Source organism: Sceloporus undulatus, chromosome 6 (genome assembly GCF_019175285.1).
Source record: "Sceloporus undulatus isolate JIND9_A2432 ecotype Alabama chromosome 6, SceUnd_v1.1, whole genome shotgun sequence".
Classification (NCBI taxonomy): Eukaryota; Metazoa; Chordata; class Lepidosauria; order Squamata; family Phrynosomatidae; genus Sceloporus; species Sceloporus undulatus.
In genome coordinates, this window is record NC_056527.1 from 141879498 (window position 1) to 141904771 (window position 25274).

At 41.3% G+C, this 25274-nt stretch overlaps 1 protein-coding gene across 1 annotated transcript in view; it reads right to left on the reverse strand.

Moving 5' to 3' along the window:
* Positions 1-25274, reverse strand: part of BARX2 (BARX homeobox 2) — a 58513-nt gene that overhangs the window by 7852 nt on the left and 25387 nt on the right. Inside the window, exon 2 of the mRNA XM_042473982.1 lies at positions 5477-5774. Within this exon, the coding sequence (XP_042329916.1) occupies positions 5477-5774 (298 nt within the window). The remainder of the gene's footprint in view (positions 1-5476; positions 5775-25274) is intronic.

Here is a 25274-nt window from a genome sequence, read left to right on the forward strand (position 1 = left end):
AATAATAATAATAATAATAATAATAATAATAATAATAATAATAATAATAAATTTATTTATATCCCGCCTCTCTACAAAAGCAATCGGGGCAGCTTACAAAGTTAAAATATACAGTCCAAACCCTCAACCCACCCACCCCTTTAAAATACAATTAAACAGTGTGGAATTAAAAACATAAAAACATACTTTAAAAAACAATACAATAACTGTGGTGAAGTCGGAGGTCAACAGTTAGATTTTCCTTCCGATCTCTAAGGAACTATTCGGGAAGGCCTGCTGGAAGAGATCTGTCTTTATAGCTTTTTAAAAGCTGTTTAGAGTGGTAATATGACGGATCTCGTCTGGCAAGCCATTCCACAATCTGGGAGCAACAGCTGAGAATGTCCTCTGGGAGGTCGTGGACAGCCTTGTTTTAAAAGGCTGTAACAAATTTTTCCCTGAGGATCTAAGTGTGCGGGGAGGATTATATGCAAGGAGGCAGTCCCGAAGATAGGTTGGACCCAAGGTGATAACCAACACCTTGTACTGGGCCCAGAAACTGATGGAAACTTTTTCTCCTCCATGCACACCTGCATCTGTTATCACAGAATTTTTTTTTATGGAGGAGATATAAGGATTACCAATATCAGTTATTGATTACTTATATACTAACATCACTACTTTGAATACTGCGGTTTGCTGTCTGAATGATCAAGAATCTTGTTCTTGCCTTTCTAATGGATACTTTTAAAGCTGTTTTGAGATTTATAGATAGCTTAATTACATTGTAGCCATTCCTTTTGTATATTTTCCCCTACATGTGTTTTATCTGCATTTGCCTGAGTTTTTCTGGATTTCAACATACATTTTCAGATGACTTTATGGAGAACAGTAGTAAACGGAAGGTATTTTAGCATAAATACATAGTTGTGCGGGTGCAATCGGAGTGCAATGCAAGGAATGGGCAATTGTAAAAGAGTATTAGCCCCTCAGGAGACCTTGGAAGGCTGTACCCCATTGCACCCACTTTCACCAAAAATGATTTTTTTGCCTCAGGTGCCCTCGAGGGGACAAAGGGGGCACTTCCACCATGTTTTGTGGCCTTATTGAGCCATTTTTAGGCCCAAGAGAGGTCTTTTTTAACAACAGGAAGCAAGGAGACATTGCTTCATGTCCACTTTCTGTTTCAAAAAAGATTTTATTGCACTTAAATTGGTCCAGGGGGCATCCAAACAGGATAAAAATGCCCCCCACACTCTCAGAGGGAATTTTGGAGAGAGAAAAACAGTTTTAGAAAAAAATATTTTTGTAAAAAATATTGACAAAAAATAACCTTGCACCTAAACAGCTGGTGAGGTGTATTTTGCTCTCCCTGGTGTAATGGGAAACAGAAAGATGAACGGTGGTGATGCCCAGCGTAAGTCTTCAAAGGGTTGCATAAGACGATACAGGTCTGTTGATCAAATGAATCCCACTGATTCAATGGTTCTGCTCTAGTGAAGGCTAACTGGGTATGCCCCTGCCAGTGCATTACCAAAGCTCAATGTTCACACGGGAAATGGGTCAGGTTGGTTTTCTTGTGCCAATTGGCATGTACCACATGGCAACTAGATTACCTGTGGCCCTTGCAAATTCATTGCCGTGCCTGTTCAAAACAACAAGCACTGCCTAGGAAACCAAAGCAACAAACAGAGGGAGAGGGTCGGAGAACTGCAGAAGCCAGGCTTGCTCATCAGGCTCAGTCACGTACAATGCCAAGGCGTATTAACAGTGAGAAATTCATGCAGCAGCCTGAGCGCATGATTGATGGTGCCACCCAACCAGTCATGTGATGTTCTGGCCTCATGTTCACCATCCAGGTACTCGAACTTTCATGAAAATGGACCATTTGCTTAAGGGGTACATAATTCTAGCATGCTGAGCATGTTGAAAATCCGACAGTTTGAAGCAACTGAATGCACTGGGTGTGCTGATGGGCATCTAGCCCTGATCATGAATGCCAAACAACTGAAATGCCACTAGCATGACTTCATGCTTTGACAGTTTGTGGGTAAAAAGAAAGGAGGAGGAGAATCTGAGTTTGCCAAAAAGAGAGTAGAGGGTTAAACGAGAAAAGCCAAAAGGAAAATATTTATAAGGCTCAGTTTTGTTAATCAGTTGAGGTGAATTATATAGAGCATGTCTCTGGTGGTGGCATAGCAAACAACAAACTTCACCAAGTACACAGTGTGTGAGCTGCAAGGATATATAATGCAATGTATACCAAGGTTTGTATTAAGAACTGGGCCAATGGCAGTATTCTAACCTCCATAATGTTAGGCAAACATTTTCAATGTACCAATAGCAAAGGTGGACAAAATAGCTTGAGTCCTATTGATAACATATACAGGCAAGGACTGGCATCTTTTCATTGACAGAAATTCACTTCTTCTTCCATGCAATGACCCTCACCTCCTCAAGACTCACCTTCTACCTGAAGCCCCTGCATGTAGTGCCTGGAAGGCTGGGGACAGCTGAGAAATATCTAGCTATGTCTCTACAGCCAAACACACACTGATGATGCCATTCTTCAGGGATAGGAGGACATAGGCTTGATGTTTTTGAGCCTTGCTAGCCAATACATGGTTGTATGTGGGAAGTGTACAGGGGGACGAGAGCCTTGTGGGATGAGAGGTGGGATACAATGCAGAGTTCCACCTGGGTAAAGCTTTATGCTCTCTTTGCTCATGCAGCATCTTGACCATAATCTCCCAGTGTATATGTTTTTTAAATTGTTGCACAATTCAGTGTCTCCTTTCACAACAACCGCTCAGCAAAGTCAACCTTTTCCAAATGACAATGTGTCCCAGTGGCCGGTTAGTGCCTAAGAAAGAAGAGGTACCTAGGAAGTATATGACTGCTCTTCTGCAGCTAGAAGAAAAGAGATGTCATCCTGCTGGATCTCCAGTGAAAACATGTGAGGCTACTGACGATCTGGGAGGATGAGATGTTCTCTCTTCTCTCCCCATTTCATATTCCAAGATACATAATATACAGAAGTCTATTTATTTTTAACTTACACATGGTGAGTAGGATAGTATCCATCACTGTACCTGAAAGACAGCAGGGACACATGCGGCTCTAGCATACCTTCAACCAACATCTCACCAATGTTCCCTGCCACTCAGCATGTGTAACCTAAGTACACTCTGAGAAACAAACCTTGTGAGCCATCTTGAGAATAATAAGATGAGGGAGGAGGGGGTGATCATTAACAACAAGAACAACTTCTTTTTATCATCTTGTTGTTGTTGAATGCCTTGAAGTCATTTCTGACTTATGGAGACCCTAAGGCAAATCTATCATAGAGTTTTCTTGGCAAGATTTGTTCAGAGGAGGTTTGCCTTCCCCCTGAGGCTGAGAACATGTGACTTGCCCAATGTCACTCAATGGGCTTCAGAGTGGGGAACTGAACCCTGGTCTCCAGAGTTGTAGTCCAACACTCAAAACACTATGCCATGCCTGTGCCAGCTCAATTAATTGTGTCTCCTCTCTCAGACAGACAGACAGACAGACAGACAGACAGACAGACACATAGACACATACCTCCCTACAATTCACTCTAGTCTATTCTATACCTGTTCTTTGGCTGCGTTTATTAGCACTGATTATTTTTTAACAGCAGATGCCTTCCTCTTATGCTCCAATGTCAGTGCAAAGTCTCCTTCCGGCATCACAAGACAGGGTACCAATCCAGAACTGGACTGAGTGGGTGGGGATTCCTGGGGGTGGGGAGCCAACTGTGCCAACTGTGAATGGCTTTGTGCCTTGGTTTGGCTATTCGCCTTGCGCTGAAGTGTGAAAAGGGAGGGAGCACAATTGGCTTCCTTCTCCATTGACTCACAACTTGAATCTTTTCCCCCTTTATATCAACCAGTGGAAATATCTAGGTCACCTTTGCAAAGGGTACAGGGAAGAAAACCAGTTTCTCTCTCTGTTCCTTATAAATATCAGTGTACATAAATCCATGCTGGCATGAACACATGTATCAAGAACGCCCATAGCCTGGTATGTATTTTCCACTGATATGATCTATTCATGTAACCTTTGATTCTAAGGAAAGGGCGCTTTGAAATCTGATCCCGTCCTGCGAGCAAACCCTTGACTAAGAGCAGGCTCCTCTTCATGTGCTCAGAAGCCATCATGGGGCTCTCAGCACCTAAACAGCTGAGAGCATCATAACAAGCACTCGTCCTCTTGTGGCTGGGAGGACATCCCTCCCACCAATCCCAGCTCCAGAAACACTTTGCTCCAGGGCTAATTCCCATAAGGAACTTTACAAACAACAACACAGGCAAGAGGAGAATGGAACATTTAAATGAATATTTAGGAGCAGTTAAGATCATGAGCATGTGCTTGCTTACAAATTGAGGAAATAGACTGCTGTCTACAAAATCTCATGCTGCCAACTTCATTTTTTTCAGTTAGTGTCAAAGGTGCTACAAGATCTCTCTAAATACTGATTCTACAGAGTAACATGGCTATATCTTTGATTCACTGTGTTATTCATGTGCAAATAGGAATTCTCCACTGAGACATGAAGAGCTACTTGGTTTACTTACATTTTCCATAAAAGGTGAAACAGAGGATGTATAATAAACCCTTAAAGAATAGGCAAGTAGATCAGATGTGGGAATCGTACGGTCCTTCTGGTATTGTTGGAATGCAAGTCCCAACAACCCCAGCCAGCTTATCCAGTGGTGAGGAATTCTGGGAATGACAGTCCAACACCATCTGGAGAGTTGCATGATTCCCATTCCTGAAGCTGATGCTTGTGATTTTGATCTTAGGTTGTCTTCAAAGCAGTTAATGCAAAGAACCATTATATATATATATATATAATAAGCAGAACAAAAAGACACCACTCTTCTATAGGACTTTAGGCCCTATACAGACTGGCACTTTGTGCCAGCCTATGGGCGGAGTTAGGGCACAGTGTCCGCAGACTGGATACCATAACTCCGCCCCTAAGGTGGCATTTTGGCATGTGCCAGTCTACAAGGCATGTACCATCATGGCGTGACTCTGGTGCTGCATCTACATGATGCAGGACCAAAGGGGTGTCATAAGGCTGCAGGGGTTTTGGTGGGGATTTGCAGTCCTCCATGGCCTCCTGAGAGGTTTAAATTGTGACTTTTAAATGATGAATTTTAGATGTGGATTGTTTTAATATGTGCACACTTTATTTGTCCTTTTAAATTGGTGTAGGTTGATGCTTTTGGTTGATGTAGGTTGATGTAAGTTGATGCTGTTGTTGTTTGCCTGTTCATTGTCATTGTCCCCTGCCTCAGTCCATGGGGAGAGATGGGTAAGATATAAATAGTAGTAGGAAGAGGAGTATTTCCAACTCCTGGTCTAGAACATTTACAACCTTCCCTGGCCAACATTCGTAACCAATTTGGAAGATCACACCATTTATAATTCCACAACCAACCAACAAAACAACCAACCAACCAACCTGTCTGGCGTGGATAGATATTTCTGTTTTTGGAATTTCTTCTCCAGTCCCATGAGCTGTAGTTCTGTAAAGATGGTCCGACTCCGGCGGGGCTTTTTCAAGCGAGGAGTGGGCTGCTCTGTCTCTGATTCGCTGCTCCCATGGGTTTCACTGGCCGGGGTCTCTGAGCAGGTGCTCCCTGGAGGTGGATGTGGTGAGAGAACCCGAGAGGTGCTTGCTGAGGGGATGAAGTGGGAGATGGCTGAGGGCTGCCTGGTGATGACAGAGATGAGGGGATAAGCCCGCAGAGAAGGGGAGCCTGGAGAAGAAATGTCAGAGAAAGAAAGGGGTTAGATCATGGAGTATAGACTTTGCAGGATGTTTCATCTTTAAGGTTCAAAATCTGGCTTCAGTTGACATGGAAGTTAGAAATAATGGCCTTATTTCATAGAATCCTAGGGACCACAAGAGCCTTCGTTTCCAACCCTCTACCATGCAGAAATACACAACTCCTGTATCACATTCTTGAAGTATATCCATCCAACCTCTGCTTAAAAATCTCCCAAGATGGAAAGAGGCAATCTAGTCCATTGTCTAATAGCTCTTACATAGAGTAAGAAAAAAAGGATTTTCTAACATTTAAGTAGAATCTCTTTCACTGTAATTTGAACTCATTGGTTCATGGTTTTCGTTTCTGAAACAGCAGAAAACAAGCTTGATCCATCTTTTACATAAGTCCTTCAGATATTTAAAGACAGATATAATGTCAGCCTTTCTCATCCCTAAACTAAGCATACCCAGCTCCCTAAGCCATTCCTTATAAAACATGGTTTTGAGACCCTTGATCATCTCATCATCATCATCATCATCATCATCATCATCATCATCATCATCTTTTATTTCTTCCCCGTTTTTTGTAAATACAATCAAAGCAGCTTACAATGTTAAAAGAATACACCATATATACAAAATATCCCACCAGCTTGTCAATATCTCTCTTGAATTGTGGTGGCCCAGAACTAGACACAGTATTGAGCATAGGATTTGACCAAAGCAAAACAGATTAGCACTACTTCCCTTAATCTGCACGCTATGCTCCTATTGAAACTGAAATATGTTCTGTCTTCTGGAGAGCCATAGCTAGAATAAACCACTGTCCACAGTGTTTGGTCACCTTTCTCCATCTCTTCCCATGGCTATTTAATGGTTGTTGTGACATCCTCATGAAGTTTAGACAGTTGCTGGAGTAGGAGGGTTAGAATAGTGTGCAAATGAATCACTCCATGCACCCCATCCAAAATCAGACATATGCATATGTAACCTTGAGTTACATATGCCTGGACTATTTCTAATGTGGAAACAGAATTTTGTGTACATCAGTATTTTAGCATTCACATGTTTCAGCCTTCTGCTGAAGCAGAAAATAGCTGATCATCTGGCCTATCTTTTAGGGACAGGACTCTAAGTCAGTGGCAGAGCATATGCCTGACATGCAAAAGGTTCCAAGTTCCCATCCCTGTTATCACCAGGAAAGGCTCATAACTCCCACCTGAAACCCTGGTAAGCCTCTGCCATTTAGTGTTGACACTGGTTCTTAGCGTCATAATTTCTATATGGGCTGGCAGTGGCTCTCCAAGTCCATGAGTGAGCTTGAAGTTGAGAAAGTGAGGGACAAAGAACATCTGTTTGGTAGCTGAGCACTATGAGTGTTCCTATGAACCCAGAGTTTGGAAACATTACTTTTGGGCTACAACCCCAGATTTTCCAAGTTAATATGGCCAGTGGTCATTATAGTTTGGGGACTATGGTTGCTATAGTCCAAAAATGATTTTTTTTCAACTCCTTATCTTATTCTTTTTAATTGAAATTTTTTAAAATTACAACTGAAAAACAATAAACAGTATTAATTATATAAAATAAAATTACCCCTCCCCACCTTAAAAATAAAAAGAACTAAGGGCTTTGAATGACTGAGCTTAAGCTTTCTTTGCTATGATATCCATTTGCTCTTAAAAAGACATCTTGACTGCAAAATTCTTGAACATTTTGTACAGGCGTACACTACACACATGCTTGCATCCTTGCAGCAATCCTTAGTGTAAAAACAAGTAGATATAAATGCAAATTATATATATATATATATATATATATATATATATATATATATATATGCTAAAGCTGTATATATCAGCCAAACCTTTTCATCCAAACATTGTTCTCACAAAATGTAATATACATTACTGTTTTCCCTGTCTCTCTCAAGCAAGACACATAAGCAACCACAAAAGTCATTAAAAAGCAATAAATCAATGAAGCTCAGAAACCACAGCGAAGGTTCGGGTGACCGAAACCTTTGGTGGGAAGCATTTTTACAAGGGAATGGCTTCTAAAGAGCTTAGCTAAGGGTATTCTATATCAAGAGCAATCAGGGTTAATATTTGTTTTCCTCATTGGGTGGTGTACAAGGGTGGTGACATGAATGACTGTAATACAGAGAAGCTGGGACAGCAAAAGGAAAAGAGGATGGTGGAACAAAGAAAAAGGAGAGAAATGGGAACAGACTTTTAAAAAGGTGTGAGACAGGAAGAGATGAGGTGGAAATGTGAACCTTGTTTGTTAGTGCGATCTCCTCCCTCTCCAGCGTGTTTAATACAGAACAGCTCTCCAGCCAACTCCAGTGGTCTGATCCTATTTCTGTTTACTTGGAAAGAATTTTTATCCTGTTCAATGGGAATCTGTTTCCAGAACTGCATGCATAGGATTGCAGCCTTGATGTTTTAAAACCTGCTGGTGGCAGAGAGCAGCAATTAACAGTTTTCTACTACACTGCAGTCAAGACTGAATGAAAGACGAGAGGTGCCCTTTTTGTCTGTTCTTAGAGCAGAACGGTACACAATATTTCACCATTTATAAGGAAACCAAACCCTACCAGAAATAGTTTGGCACTGATGACAATGCGGTGAGAGTTCTGATCTTATTCTTTTGGGGTGTATCCACACTGGGGCCATGAGAGATAAAATGATAAATTGCTACTACTACTACTACTAATAATAATAATAATAATAATAAATACTATATATTTATTATTACTCCTAGTAGTTGAATCAAAGGCTTTCATGGCCATCATCCATAGTTTCAGCCACAGATGCTGTCAAAACGTCAGGAAGAAACTCTTCTAGAACATGGTCACATAGCCCGAAAACCCCACAAAAAACTACTTCTAGTAGTTGTTAGTGTGGTGTAGAGGTTTGAGTGTTGGAATGTAACTTGGAGACCAGGGTTCGAAGCTAATGGCAAACCTCCTCTGAACAAATCTTGTCAAGAAAACCCCATGAAAACCACTTTAGGGTCACCGTAAGTTGAAAATTACTTGAAGGCATACAACAATGACAAACAACAGTTGTTACTACCAGTTGTTATTAATTTAATTTATTATTATTAATATACAGTGGCCCTACCACATTTGCTAGGATTAGGGGTGAAAGACCCCTGTGAATGTGCAAAAGCCACAAATAAAAGAGCACTATTATTTTTACCTCTCTAGGAATTTCCAGGTCTTCCAGGACAACTCTATGGTCAACATCTACCAGAGATTGGTCATCAAATCATGCTGGAGGACCTACAAATGCCTAGAGAAATGTTTTATCCAGGAACTTCTGGGTTCTCCGGCACAATCCTATGGTCAATTTCTGGCAGAGTTGCATTGGAGGACCCTGAGATTCCTGGAGAGACCATCTTAATCAAAACCACAAATAATCCCATCTGCAAAAGTCAAAACCGCAGTTGTGCAGGGCCAGCTGTATCAAAATAAATGTGTGACATAAATTAACCACAGAAGTTGGCATATTAATCATAATAACAAGAACAACAACATCGATACAGAATAGTGACGACATAGCTCAGTCAAATGCCCGTTAGAAAGAAGAGATTTTGCAATATCTACGGAAATGAAAGAAGTAATGTTTGTAACCCTCCGGAGAAAAGGATCTGTACTTTGGAACCATGGCCAAATATTTCTGGCTCCAAATTTCTTACTGTGCTAATGTGCTATAAAGGGGTTCAGCAGTGCATAATAACTGCATTTAAGTAGAAGATAATTGTGAAGTAGTAGAAGACATTGTGATCAGCTCTCTTGGTATGTCTGAAAATGGACAAAATGCACACACAGTGAGAGATATAAACACTTGAAAAAGAAAGTGAAAACTTAGGGAGAGAACCACTCTCTCTCGTTTTTTACCCTTTGGCATTCACATATCTACACTTGATGGCAGATATTCATCCGTAAAACAGAGCAAGAAACAACAAAGAAAACGCAGATCTACTCAGACACCCAGACAAGCCTCAGCAGCACCAACTAGACATAGCTGCCTTATGCCAATTTTTAATTGCTTGTCAATAATATGTGTGTGCGCACATGCATGCTATGCACTCGAGTTCTACTAAAATGGGCCTGTCTGGAATTTAAGAACACCTTCTGGGAAATGTAGGGGTTTGAGACTGATGTTTGGATTCAGACTTGAGGGGGATTTTAAACCTCAATAAATAAATAGGTTATGGAGCTGTGTCCAGCTTGCTCCAAACAGTATACAGAGATTGCAAGTGATGAATTACCAATAACATAATTGCTTATAACACATTTGGGGGGGGGGTAATGAAATAGTTAAGGATTTTCTCATATCTTCAATCAATCATTGATCAAAATGGAGAATGCAACTAGGTTTGGGAAGGGCAGCTATGACAGTCCTACTAGATGAGATTTTGAATTGCAAAGATATCAAGCTGAATACTAAAGTTAGGATTGTCCAAGCTTTCATATTCCCCATCACTGTGTATGGGTATTAGAGCTGAACAGGGATAGAAAAAAAACTCATTGGAGATGTGTTGCTGGAGAACAGTGTTAAAGATAACATGGATAGTGAAAAAGACAAACAAGTGGGTCTGTGAACTGATCAAGACTGACTTCTCCCTGTAAACCAAGATTACAAAGGACCCTATTTCATGGGGTTAAAACACCAGCTTACCTTTCCCAAATTCATTTCTAATTTTGGAGGGAGCCGGATCCTATCACACAGAAATTGCCACCGAAATCACAGCCCGGTTCCATCCTGGATGCAGCCTGGGTCTTCAGAGACACTTTGGTGGCCATTTTGTAATTTTGGAAGCTTTCGTGTTGAAAAAGAGGCCAGCTGGGCGCAACTTTGATCCGGGCTCAATCTGGGTGGCAATTTTTGTGTGTGATAGGACCCAGCTCCTTCCTGCATTAGTACTGAATTTGGCAACGGTAAGGTCCCATGAGGAGTAGTAGTAGTAGTAGCAATTACTACCAATAGTTTCTAAGTACACTAGTTGTAGTATTACTAGCTGTAACAGTAATAACACCAGTTATTACTACTACAACAGCATCTGCATTGCATTTCAAAAGTTCAGCTAGTAGACTGGAGGAGCATGGGATACTTAAGCCTGCATGCTTTTCATAGTCCCATTGAATCAATTGCTGAATGGTGACCCATTGAATCAAGTGTTGAATGGTGATGAGTCAACACTTACGTAAATCCCATCAGTTCAGTGGTTATACTCTAAATGAACTAAGAACAGCAGATGCAGAAATGATGCAGCCTTCCAGTTTTTGTTGGACTGCAACTCACAGCAGTGCCAGTCTGCATAGTCAATGGTGATGAATGCTGAAATCTTTAATCCTATGATGTTGAGCTGCAACTTCACACAAGCCTTACAATTTTCTTTTTCAAAATGGCTTAAGCTAAAAAAATGAAACAATTAACATAGTTATTTCCAACCAATGAGAGTTTGGCCATAAACTCAAATGGCACAGTTCTATTCTGAGTTCTGACTCACTGATTGACCTTTAACAAGTCACTTTACATCTCCATCTCCATTTCATTTATTGGCACCCCATCCTAAAAAATATTTACTTGGCAGTAAGCCCACTGGCTTGAAAAGCACTTTCCCTAGATGATTTGCATGCATTGTCCCCAGTAAGCCTTACAGGAATACTTTGGGTGTTATCCTGACATTACAGCTCAGGGAGAAAAAGTGATTTACCAAAGGACAACGACTAAACCCATGCATAGGATGAGATTTAAAATGGGGGAAGGGGTCTTCTTTGACTGAAAGTCATTTCTTTAATGGTGTAGTGGTATCTTGGTTGGTCAGAGTCTTCCATGCCAATAGTGCATTGAATCTGTTCTGGGTTTTGCTCCAGACATTTAAGCTGCTACCTATTTTAGGGATAGAGTTTAGCACCTTGGAAAGCTCCTTTCAAGTCTGGAATAACACCTGGAGCAGAATCATTGCACCCCTGACATGGAATCCACCTGCTGCCCCTGTTTAAGACCTCTTTCCCACTTACAAAAAAAGCAGTTTGCGATCTGAATTGATGGATCGATTCGGCAGTGGAGCCTGGTTCCCACTACATTTTCCCCCTGTAAATTAACCCACTTGTGGTTCACATTCATGAATGAATCGGTTCAAAATGGACCCTCTCCAGATGGCCAAAGGGCAAAGTTAAATCAATTCCGATCCACATCACATTTGCACAGAATCAATTTATCCAAAAAGACGCAGAAAACATCAGCGTAAAAAAGACGCGAGTTAAATGTGTGTAGTGCAGGGGGGCCCTCTCTGAATCACTTCAATGCATTGATTCAAGTGGGAACAAGGGTCATTTGAACCGATTCAAACTGATTTGCGATATGGTTGAAAAGGTAGTGGGAATGAGGCCTTTGTGGTTAAAGCATTGGATTAGCATTGTATAGACCAAAGTTAAAATCCCCAGTCAGCCACAGAACATAAACCTTGGTCAGACCTTTTCTTAAAGCAGCATGGGGTTGTTATGAAGGCATGACAGGTGTCTTGAACTCCTCTGAGGACATCATTATAATCATCATCATTTATAACCTGCTTTTTCGCCATCCACTTTACAAGGGAGAACTGTAAACTGTAATTCAATGGCCAATAACATTAAAAATCATTAAAACATATCATTATTATTATTCCCCAGCAGCTGTTACCAAGAGGAATCATAGTGTTATATTGTGCTCATCGTGACTGTTAGTCCTTGAGAACCTTACCAGCCATGGCTTAGTCTAATTACTTTTTATTGCTGTTCAGGCTGGTAGCTATCACTACATCTTGTGTTCATGAGTTCCACGTTTTAATTATGTGCCATAGGAAGAAGTACATCTTTCAGCTTCACTTGATGACATCAGATTCTACTGCTATGCATATGTATGTCTTCAAGATCCAACTCTGTTCTACATTAGAAGGCATTAAAAACCCACCTCTTTCAAGTAGCATATCCTCCCGATTCTGTTTAGATTAAGGAGCCCCCCCCCCAACAACTGATGGTTTTAAGGATCTGTATATGGTTCAGGTTTTTAGGAAACTGTATGAAATTGTGATTGTAATTACTGAGCCATTTTATTGTTTTGTACTGTGACATGTCACATGCTTACTATGTTGTGAACCGCTTTGATCTACTTATATAAATAAAGTTTTTATTTATTTATTATTATTTAAGTCACTTGTTGACTTATGACAACATGGATTTCATGGGGTTTTCCTAGGTAAGGAACACTCAGAGGTGGTTTGCCAGTGCCTTCCTCTGAAATATAACCTACGGCACCAGGTATTCATTGATGGTCTCCCATCTAAGTTCAAAGATCAGACAGGATCTGATGTCTTTAGGTTATTTAGGCTTCTGTTATGAGAAGCCTACATAATTTATACATTTCTGTCATTTCTGTCATTGTTGCTGTGTGCTTTCAAGTCATTTCCAACTTATGGTGAGACTAAGACAATCCTATCATGGGTGTTTCTTGGCAAGATTTGTTCAGAGGAGATTTACCATTGCCTTACAGAAGTATGTCCCTATTACTAGTCATATTAAGGACATACTTCTCCTTCCCTTGAGGACGAGAGTGTGTGACTTACCCAGGGTTACCCAGTGGGTTTCACGGCCAAGCAGGAATTCAAACCTTGGTCTCCAAAGTCATAGTCCAACACTCAAGCCACTAAGCCATGCTTGACTCCTTACACTTCTACTTACTCACACTTTTGTTTAAGTTAAAATCGCACATACAGCTTCTCCCTCCCTACCTTTTCCGCACCCTGCATAATTCTATACATCTCTATCATTAGTAATTTCACACACACATCTAAAGAGTCTCAAACCTTTCCTCCTAATGCAGTTACTCCACTTCTTTGGTCATTTTCCTCATCCCATTCTGTCTCTTTTCCAGCTGTATGAGATCACCCTTCAAAATATTTAGTTGAGATCCACTGCTTCGGATGAAGCCATTTTCTCCTCCCTGACATGCTTCTTAGCTCCTTGTCTTTTTAGCTTGACATGGACCCACACTGCAGATGTTAGAACAATGGGGAAGCAGAGACAGAAAAGGGAAAGCTATGCGAGAAACACTAATTAATTGCACTGTCTGAACACCGGTGATGGCAGCACACTTTTTCCTTCCAGGCAAAAACTCAACTAAATCTGCTTTGGAAGACAAGAAGGAGAAGGAAAGATTTATGGATCTGCTCCTTGCTGGCAGATCAGCTCCGCTTGGAGGCAGAAATGAGATCTTTGCTGAGAAGGCTGTGCAGCACGCAAGGTAAACAGCAGAAGAAAATGAATGAACTTGAGACATGAGAAGGTCTATTAATCTCTTTGGCTTGAGAGGATCAAAGGGAAAGGGAAAGCAAAAGACAGCTTGTTCCATTTCAAACTCGACCAAGGATAGACTTGGAGCTGAAAGCCCAGAAAAATGCCACTGAGTGCTTTGGCTGCATCCAGTACTGGCCTTTGATGCATGGAGTGAATCCAGCACAGAGTTTGGACAAGTGGCTTTTTGAACTATGTCTCCCAGGATCGTTCACCAAGCCTGACCTGCAATGATGGCTGGAGGATTCTGGGAGTTGTAGTCCTGGGGGAATCTATCTAGCATCACATTCTGAAATTACAGATAGGTGTTAATGGATATCTACCCCAAGGAAAAGGCTGCTGTTCTACAGACAGATCAGATATATTTGGCTGATGTATCCAGTGTTTCTTCCATGGTTGTGCTCTTAACTGGAATAGTGACCTAAGTGTTTGAGTGTCTGCATTTACATGACCAGTACAGGCACCATCCAGACACATGATGGAGGTACTGGGAGCTGTTGGATATATTCTCTCTCTATGAATGTTGGGACCTAGAATCACAAAATCATAGAACTGGAAGGGACTGCTAAGGCACTGCTGAGAAATGGTCATTCAACCTCTGCTTAAAGACTTCCAATGAGTTGCTGTCCACTGTTAAACACCTGTTACCATCAGGAAGTTGTCCATTATTATTATTATTATTATTATTATTATTATTATTACCCCACTTTCACCTCCAAGTTGGGATTCAGAGAAGCTTAAAAACACAGTACAGTTAAAAGTGACAAGTAAAATGGAATTAAGCTATTACAATATTAAAACAGATCATTTGTTTAAGAACAGAATACAATTTAAAAAGATATAAGCACTTAAAAAACCACTTAAAAACCACACACTTTAAAATAATGCAACAATAATACAATAATAATATTCAGATGCAATCTCTTGCAGTTTGGTTCCATTCGTTCATGTCCTACGCTGAATTAACACATTTCAACACTGCTTTAATTATCATGGCTTCAACCTATGGAATCTAGGGATTTGTAGTTGGTTGTGCCACCAGAACGCTTTGACAGAGGGAATGCTAAATAGCTCAGCTATATCAGCCAAATATTCCAATCCCAGAATTCCAGAGCATTGATCTATGGCAGTTAAAGTGGTGTCATACTTCATTAATTCTTCAGTGTAGATGCAGCCACTGTGTCTGAAGCAGCGGAAAATGAGCTTGCAACATCTTCTACATGACTTTCCTTCAGATATTTCCTTATTTGCAGTCTAATAACATCAGGAGAGCTGAATGTTTCCCCCTCATTGTAGCCCAACACATTCAAGCAGCAGTTTGGGGAGGTCTGGATCAAACTGTCCACCTTATCAATATCATCATCATCATCATCATCATCATCATCATCACCACCACCACCACCACCTTCATTCCCTCTAAATTGGAACTCAAAGCAGCGTATAAATTTAGAGAAGCATAATCGATCTTAAAACATACAAAAGAGCAGCATAAAAATAGAATGAAACTACCTGTGTTCGCAAAGTTAAAAGAGTTTAAAACATACAAGTTAAAATGATTAAAAGTAGTTAAAAACATTACAATTAAAATATAGAGCACCAAGTTCAAAGTCCTTTCTTTAGAAACCTTCCATTCTAAAAAGTTGTCAAAATAAAAACGCCATTGCCTGCTAATGGAAAAACAGCAAGGAGGAGGCCATGCCTGCCTCCCTGGGAACTGAGCAACAACCACCAAAAAACCCCTCTCTGGCATCCCCACCAGCTATGTCTGTGAAAGTTGTGGGACTGAGGATCTCAGATTCTGGACAGGCTAATGGAGAGAGATGGGATCTGACAGGTAGCCTGGACCTGAGCTATATATGGCTCATAACCAGCTCTTTGAATTGCTCCTCAAAATAGACTCACAATCCGTGGAGCTTTTGAACAAGGGAAGTTGTATGGCTTCTTTAAACTGCCCCAGTTAGCACTTTGTCTGCAGCTCTTTGTACTACCTAACATTTCTAAACATTTTTAAAGGGCAGACCCAGGTAGAGCATGTAACAGTAATCCAAATGGGATGTATCTAAGCCACATGTCACTGTCGCCCAATCAGTTGGCTCAACAATTTTAAGCTCAATAGCATTCCTGGCCACTGCAGAACTCTGGGCATCCAGGCCCAAAGCTGAGTCCTGAAGCACATCACTGTGAATCTGCATCATCAGGTGAGTCTAACCCCATCCATCAACCCTGATCTGCCCTTCATCTGATCAGGAGCACGTCTTTCTTCTCTTCAGTTTCTTTGCCTTCATCCAGTCCAAAATCAATGCCAGACACTAATTTAGAACCAAAACAATTCCTTTGGATTTTGGCTGAAAGGATAACTAGAGTTGGCCCCATGCTATTCAACATTGACATGAAACCAGGAGTTTATCCCATGAAGGAGATCAGGAGTTTATCCCATGAATATTCTGGAAAAATTACGTAATTATGCGAAACAATTTTACATGACATTGGACAAAGCTCTCCATTAAAGTGGTCACAAAGAAGCATTAACACTCATCTTTTTACTTTCAGAATTTCAGCAACAATGCATTTCCGACATCACTTTATTTGCCCAATTGCGTGCGATAATCGTTTGTACAATTACTCGCCATTTTCGCTTTACTTGTGGGGTGCTTTAAATGCACTTTAATCTCTCTTTAATGTCAAAATTAGCCCCAGTGTGATAAACTCCTAAGAGATGTTGTCTAGAGGTTTGGGGTATGGGGTCACCAGCATGATGGAACACACTCCTTCCTCAGAGAATGGTGGAGTCTCCTTCCTTAGAGGTTTTTTACAGAGGCTGGATAGCCATCTATCGGGGATGCTTTGATTGAGAGTTCCTGCATGGCAGGAGCTTGGACTGGATGGCCCTTGTGGCCTCTTCCAACTCTATGATTCTATGATGATGGTGGTGGTGACACCATACCCCAAACCTCTGGACAACCTCTCTTAGTGGTGTCATTTTGATGTTGAATAGCATAGGGCCAGAACTGAACCCTATGCTATGGATCCCCATTGCCAAAGGGTTTAGTAGGAGCCCCCCTTCTGGGTTCACCCCTCCAGGAAGGAACAGAGACACTTTAGGAGAATGTCTGCAAGTCCCATTTCAGCAAAGGAGTCCAGAAGGATACCATGGTTGATGGTGTCAAAAGTCTCCAAGAGGTCCAGCAAAATCATCAGGACACACTCCAGCTGTCCCAATCCCCTAAGTTACCAAAGCTGTCTCCGTTCCCTTCAGTGCTTTCAACCATACCTTAGAAAAGGTAAAAAGGGGACAACCCCTATTTTGGGGGGGGGGGTCGTTTCTCTGAGCTTCCAAACAGCTGCAAGCAGCACTTTAATTGCTTGACTAAGCTGTGATGATGATTATTATAATTACGCTTAGCAATTAGAGGGCACTTTTCATTTTCAAATTATTTGCGGGAATCATTAAGCAAGGCTAATTAACAAAGCCCTAATAAATAATGGAGGAGGTGAGCAGCATTGCTGCATGCCTTTTCATTTGCTATATACGGCACCAAACCTCCCTGTTCTTCAAGTCTGACAATTCCCATTACTCCGAAACCTTCCCATTTAGTGTGGTTCTGCTGCTACAAGTGGTAGCAAAGCCCAACCCCATTAGCAGCCTATCAACTCCGCACTGTAGCATAATTTGGGCATAATAATAGTAATTAATAAATTTGACTGCACTTACAGCTCCCATGCCTGAAGGCCTTTGGAGGTTATACCAAAAGCTAATCGAGAGAATAATTAACACTTACTTAACGATGACACTTCCCACACTGCTACAGTGTTTACCTCTTCGAGGTAAATGCACTGACAGTAACCAATTAGCTACAAAATATGCAACAACCTGTAACCTTTGGAAACTGAAAAGAATTTAATAGTGGCAGTGTTGCAGTGTGCTCTATTTAGAGTACTAAATAGCAAAGTCATGTGTAATAACAATTTAACATGTTCCATCCTGATTTCACCTATTCAGGATTTGTTCATTTGATCTTGGAAGCTAAGCAGGGTCATCCCTGGTTAGTACTTGGATGAGAAACCCCCAATGAATATGCAATGCTGTATTTCAGAGGAAGGAACTGGCACAACCACCTCTGAATATTCCTTGGCTAAGAAAACCCTATGAATTCATGGAGTCACTGTATGTTGACAGGCAACTTGAAGGCGCATACACACACGCACACAAGATGGCCATCTTTCCTGTTTCACAAAGTCCTCTATTTGAAGTGTTTGCAGATTTTTTGCTTTCCAGGTGCTTCCCAAAATGGCCAAAGATGTTTGCTTGTCACAGCACACGATTTTATTCTTCTACATACCTTGGAGCTAGTGTGCTTTACTTTGGGATTGGTCACTGGAAGGTAAACATAGCCTTCATTTGCAACTCTGACTGTTGAGGTTCAAACTAGATAGGCAATATGTTTCTAACAATTAATCCACTTTCCCTCCCAACAACATGATTTCCTCTGAAATGCATGCCTTATCAATCAGACTTGAAAATGAAGACCATGTTCATTTTCTAATGGCCAATCACAAAACAAAGCACACTAAATATAAGATGTGTAGCTGAGGAAGAACCTCATGCTATATAACAAAGAGATGTATTTCATGACTTGCAGGATCACTTCTGTGAAAAAACATGGTAAACATATATTTTGTGTGACCCTATTAAAAACAACTGACTTGGAAGCAATGCAGCATCCTTTAATCCATTCTTTTAAAACTTTCTGTATTTAAAGAAGGAGAGGTCATTAAACAAATTAGAAGGGAGGTCCAGAGTTTAGGGGCTTCCACTGAGAAGACCCTATATTTTGTCCCCATTCCTGTGATAGTGGTGAGACTGAGATATAGGCCTCTTCTGATGATCTTGCAGCCTGGGCAGAATCATACAAGGAGATATGCCAAATAGCCTGGACCTGAGCCATACAGGGCTTTATAGGTCATAACTAGCACTTTGAATTGTTCCAGGAAATTCTTTTGGCCGCAGCTCTTCATACTAGCTGAAGTTTCCAAACACTCTTCAAAGGCAGCCTGTATAGAGCATGTTATACAGCAGTCCAAGTGGGGTGTAACTAAGGCATATACCACCGTGGCCAGATCCAGCATCTCAAGGAACGGGTGCGTTTTTTCTTTTTGAAATTATAGCAATTATTTCTAAATTGTCTTCTATATGTTTAAATATGCTCCATGAATATTGTTTGGAAGTCCCAATCAATGGTCACTTCATCCATCAGTCCCACTCACACACTCTTAGGAAAGCCAGACAGAACTCTAGTTTACAATATTGATAAGTCCTAATTAGAGTAGATGCAGTGAATCAATTGTTGGACAACACGGTGGTAAATACCATTGATCAGGGAGCTGGAAAAAACAAGATACAAGCCTATATATTTAACCTATGGCAGTTGGGCATTTCCGTATCAGTGAGATAGAGAATCTGCTCTAGGTTTTAGTCCAAACTGTAAAAGCGCTCTCTGAGATGCTGCATCCTATCCACAAACAGCTATTTTAGGCTGCATCAACAGAAGTATAGTGTCTAGATCAAGAGAAGTAATAGTGCCACTGTATTCTGCTCTGGTCAGGCCCCACCTAGAATATTGTGTCCAGTTCTGGGCGCCACAATTCAGAAAGGACATTGAGAAACTGGAGCGTGTCCAAAGGAGGGCGACAAAAATGGTGAAAGGTCTGGAAACCATGCCCTATGAGGAACGACTTAGGGAGCTGGGGATGTTTAGCCTGGAGAAAAGAAGGTTAAGAGGTGATATGATCGCCCTGTTTAAATATTTGAAGGGATGTCATATTGAAGAGGGAGCAAGCTTGTTTTCTGCTGCTCCAGAGAACAGGACCCGGAACAATGGATGCAAGCTGCAGGAAAAGAGATTCCACCTGAACATTAGGAGGAACTTCCTGACAGTTAGGGCTGTTCGACAATGGAATGCACTCCCTCGGAGGGTGATAGAGTCTCCTTCCTTGGAGGTCTTTAAACAGAGGCTGGATGGCCATCTGTCAGGGATGCTTTGATTTGGATTTCCTGCATGGCAGGGGGTTGGACTGGATGGCCCTAGTGGTCTCTTCCAACTCTATGATTCTATGATTCTGTAAGATTCAACACTGGATCTCTCCTTTAAAACCTGGAGTGGGTTCACCATTCCACCAACAAAGAAGTCACCAGACACCATTGATTTAAAATGAGCATGATAATCAGAGTACTGAGTAGGAAAAGGCTGGTTTAAGACATGCATCTAAAAACCAGTACTTCCTACTCCCCCCCCCCCAAATCAGTCTTTATGTTGCACTGACTGCTGGGAGTGTGGACCACATCTAGTGACACCTGGTGAGGGGAGTGACACCACAGCTCTCTAAACATCTTCTTTTTGACAGAAAAGGACTGTTGTATTTGCTTTTTAAATCAACAAGTGTGGATGTTACTCCTGGGTCAGTTGCATGATTGTGAACCATGTGGCACCAATGCCCCTCCTCCCTGTATCCACCCTCCCCTCACTATTCTCAATTACCTTTTAAAAAAATTCTAATTATTTTCTATCTTTCTTTTTAAAAAACTTTTGAGTGTTAGTTCAAGGCTGCAGAGTGCCTAAAGACATGGTGGCAGCAAGCAGGGAGGTGAGGTTAACAAAGGGTTCAGGAAGAGAGCACAATCATAGAATCATAGAATTGTAGAGTTGGAAGAGACCACAAGGGCCATCCAGTCCAACCCCAATCTGCCATGCAGGAACTCTCCATCAAAGCATCCTCAAAAGATGGCCATCCAGCTTCTGTTTAAAGACCTCTAAAGAAGGATACTCCACTATGCTCCAAGGAAGGAGTGTGTTCCACTGTCGAACAGCCCTTACTGTCAAGAAGTTCCTCCTAATGTTGAGGTGGAATCACTTTCCTGGAGCTTGCATACATTGCCCTGTCTCCTATTCTCTAGAGCAGCAGAAAACAAGCTTGCTCCATCCTTAATATGACACCCCTTCAAATACTTAAACAAGGCTATCATATCACCTCTTAAACATCTCTTCTCCTGGCTAAACATCCCCAGCTCCCTAAGTCCTTCCTCATAGGGCTTCATGGTCTCCAGACCATTCACCATTTTAGTCACCCTCCTTTGGACACACTCTAGTTTCTCAACGTCCTTTTTGAATTGTGGTGCCCAGAACTGGACACAGTATTCCAGGTGGGGCCTGACCATAGCAGAATAGAGTGGCACTAATACTTCCCTTGATCTAGACACTATGCTTCTATCAATGCAGCCTAAAATCTCATTGGTCTTTTTAGCTGCCACATCACACTGTTGATCAAGCAACTGGAAAATGTGTAGTGATGGCTTCCTAAAAGCAGTAAGTTTCCTTTTTTAAAAAAATTAAAAGCATGACTGTTGCAAGACCAGGGCTGTGTGCAGTAACGTCCCTTGTTGCATTGTTCATTGCAGACATGCTGAGCAATGATCAGGACTGACCTTTCAAATCAAGACAGAGTGCATGCAGCAAGAAATAATGGAGCCACTTACTCGTGCACCTACACACAAACAAACATATCCACACACAACAGAATAGGCAATAGCTGCAATCCTCCATGCAGCTAGTCTTACTGAAGTAAAAGTGTACAGGCTGTAACTCTCTCTGTGTACTCCATGAGGCACATTGCTAATGTGCATGCTTATGTGGATGCCCACGGAGGTATTTTAAGCAATTGGTTACTGGCTTCCTGCTCTGTTAATTATCACTGCATCCATAAGCAAACAGATTCTGGACTGGTGACTCAGAATGGACACAAAAGGCGCTTCAGGTTTCACAAGCCCACCCTAGTGCCAGGTGCCAAGGAAACACTTGCTGTAAATGCCTGCTTCCCGCTTGTAAAATAAATTGATGAGTGATGCACCAAGACAGAAACTGAAATTAATCATTTGGAGGCTAAGAGCTCTTTTTTTTACTCTTGGCTGTCAAAGCTTTTGGAAAATGGATTCATCTTACAAGGAGATACATGCCTGGGGTTCATGGTGTGCTGGGTGAGGATCAGGGAATGGCTTTTCCATATTTTATTGTGGGAATACTATACAGCCAGCTCTTTGTTTATTTGTTTTACTATGATTGTATAAATTGGACAGAGGAGGCATTCTCTTCTTTGGGTAGCACAGAATCATAGAATTGGAAGAGACCACAAGAGCCATCCAGTATAAGCCCCTGCCATGCAGGAATACACAATCCAATTAAATTGTACTGATCATCAGTTGACATTTATTCCACTGATGGCTTCTTCTCAACACAACCTAGGCTGGATCCACACATTGCAGAATTAATGCAGTATGACACTGGTGTGGCTCAGTGCTAAGCAATTCTGAGATTTGTGAGATATTTAGCCTTCTCTGTCAGAGAGCTCTGGTGCCCCCACAAACTAGAGCTCACAGGAATTCATAGACAGAGCTATAACAGCTAAAGCGGTGTCAAACTGGATTGATACTGCAGTGTGGCATCAGCCCAATAATGTTTCTAGAATTGTTACAGTTCTGTGGCAGAGTTTCCTTGGCATTTCCCTGACGGATAAGACTAGGAAGGAGCCCTGTATGAAAGTCCAGATAGCAGCTGAAGCGGCTTCATTGGCTGCTGGTTCACTTGTAGGTGCAATTCAAAGTACTAGTCATGACCTGTAAAGGCCATACAGTTTGAATCCACACTGTCCAAAAGATCTTATCTCCCAAGATGAGCCTGCCTGAGTTTCAAGATCCTTCAGGGAGGGCTTTCATTTGGTCCCAAAATCACCATGAAAATGTTTGGTGATTACAGAGGAGAGAGATGGTGGAGTACCCTGCCATAGGAGGCTATGTTACCCCTTCTCTGCTCTCTTTCTGCTCAGAGGTTGAAACATTTGTTTACTCAGCCCTTTGAGTGTTAAATATCTGGTGCAGAGTGTGTGTTGTATTGTAATGGGGGCCATCTTGTGAGCCACTTTGGGTTACATATTGGAAGAATAGCGAGATATAACTAGAATGAATGAATAATTCAGAAGCTTTCAGTCAGTGAGGACAACTGACTAAATGGGCAATTGACCAGGCTGTCTGCTTCTGTGTGTGGCAGCTTCTTATGAGCCTATAAACGAAATCCTAACCTTCCAGCTGTCGATGCACATGATCACTTTCCAGCTTGCATTTCATATGCAAGGGAATCTTGTACCACCTTTCCCATGCCATAGCCACTAACATAGCCTTGTTAGTCTGGCAAATCAGTATGCAAAGAGATCTTGCAACACCTTTGAGACTAACTGAAAGTCAGAAGTTGGTTGTATGAGCTTTTGTAGGCTTGAGCATCAGAGGAAGTGGGCTCAAGTCTACAAAAAGCGCATGCTACCAACTTCTACTTTCCATTAGTCTCAAAGGTGCTGCAAGATCTCTTTGTATACGGATTTGCCAGACTAACATAGCTATGACTTCAAATCCCACCAGCTTGTAATTATATACATTTACCTAAGATTACGAACAATCTTGCAATTAACGTAAACAAAATGGATGCTCCACATGGAAAGCCAAGTTCAAGAACTTGCTTCAAAGAGTAAAGAAGCTATACTCGGTTTTAAAGCGAAGGCTGGACATACCTCAGGTGAGCACAACTGACCAATTGAGACACTTAAAGGCCCAAACATTCTTCTTGTTGGGCGTGCAAATGGGTTCTTCCCACTCCAGATGAATCCATGCTCTCACTAAGGAAGAGCAAGTACATCCTTTTTCTAAGGATGAGATTCAGGTATAGTTCTCACTGAGGTGATGAACTTGTACTTGAGCTTTGAATGCTTATGAAATAATTTTCTTGTCTATAGCACAGAGTCCAAAAATGTTGCCTTAAATATGCAATATAAAATGTCTTCTTTTTTTTAAACCCAAACAAATAAAATACATCCATCCTTAAATTTAAGTTCTGCACGTATTATGAGGTTCCCCCTTTTTATATAAAAATCAATAAAATAACCACACACAGTCTTCATTTCATCTGAACCTCTACCGGAGACCTTTGGAATGGATACAATTTCCCTGAATCTCCTGAGCAATGTTATTTTAATTCTTTGATCGGAGACCTGTTACAATAGAAAGAACACCCTTCCCTTCTACCAACCCACCTCACTCTCTGGGACAGAAATAAACCCTCTGGCCACTTTTGTAGAACAGCTGCACAAACAATGCAATTTAGACGGATGCATAATGACACTTGATAGAGTTTTGGCCTCCCTGCCTAACCTTTGTTTTTGTCAATTAACTCAGACAAATCTCTCTCTCAGCTGGGTAATAAGGAGGGAATGAGACACAACACAGATCAAGTCTTGCTAACTGCAGGGCTCATCCATTAACACCTTCAACACCAGTGAAAGGACCCAGCATTGACACAGAAAGAGGACACAGCAGCCATAATGTTGATAAAAGTACCATATACCCAAGGAATCAAAGAGATTCACCTCAACATTCAACCATTGACTTTAGGGGCTACCAACAAAATACAAGCCATCTTCCTTTTAACAAAAAATGGGTAGAAGTTTGCTTTGACATGTGTCCCGCCATTTTTCGCATAGTCTAAACTAGTTTAGAGATGTTTTATTTGATTAATCATTTATTTGATTTATTAAGATACTAATGTGGAAAGATACACAACTGAGCACTAAGGTTAGAATCGTCCAATCCATTGTATTCCCTATCACCATGTATGGATGTGGAAACTGGACAGTGAAGAAGGCGGAGAAGAGGAAATTCAACTCTTTTGAGATCTGGAGAAGAGTTCTGAGAAGACAGTGGATAGCCAAAAAGACAAACAAGTGGGTTCTTGAACTGATGAAACCAGAAATTTCCCTGGAAGCCAAGATGATCAAACTAAGGCTGTCGTACTTTGGCCAAATCATGAGAAGGGAACATTCATTGGAAAAGTCAATAATGCTAGGAAAGGTGAAGTAGGAAGAGAGGAAGACTACATGCCAGATAGATAGACTCAAAGCTTGAAGAATTCACAGCCATCTAACTCCATTGCCTAACTAGCTAAGGCAAAGGCGAACTTTCAGATGCGCTTAATCCTGGTGACTTCACTGTGACTAAATCTCTTTCAGTTCAAAGAATCCATCTTAATTGATTTGTGGATCAGGGTGACT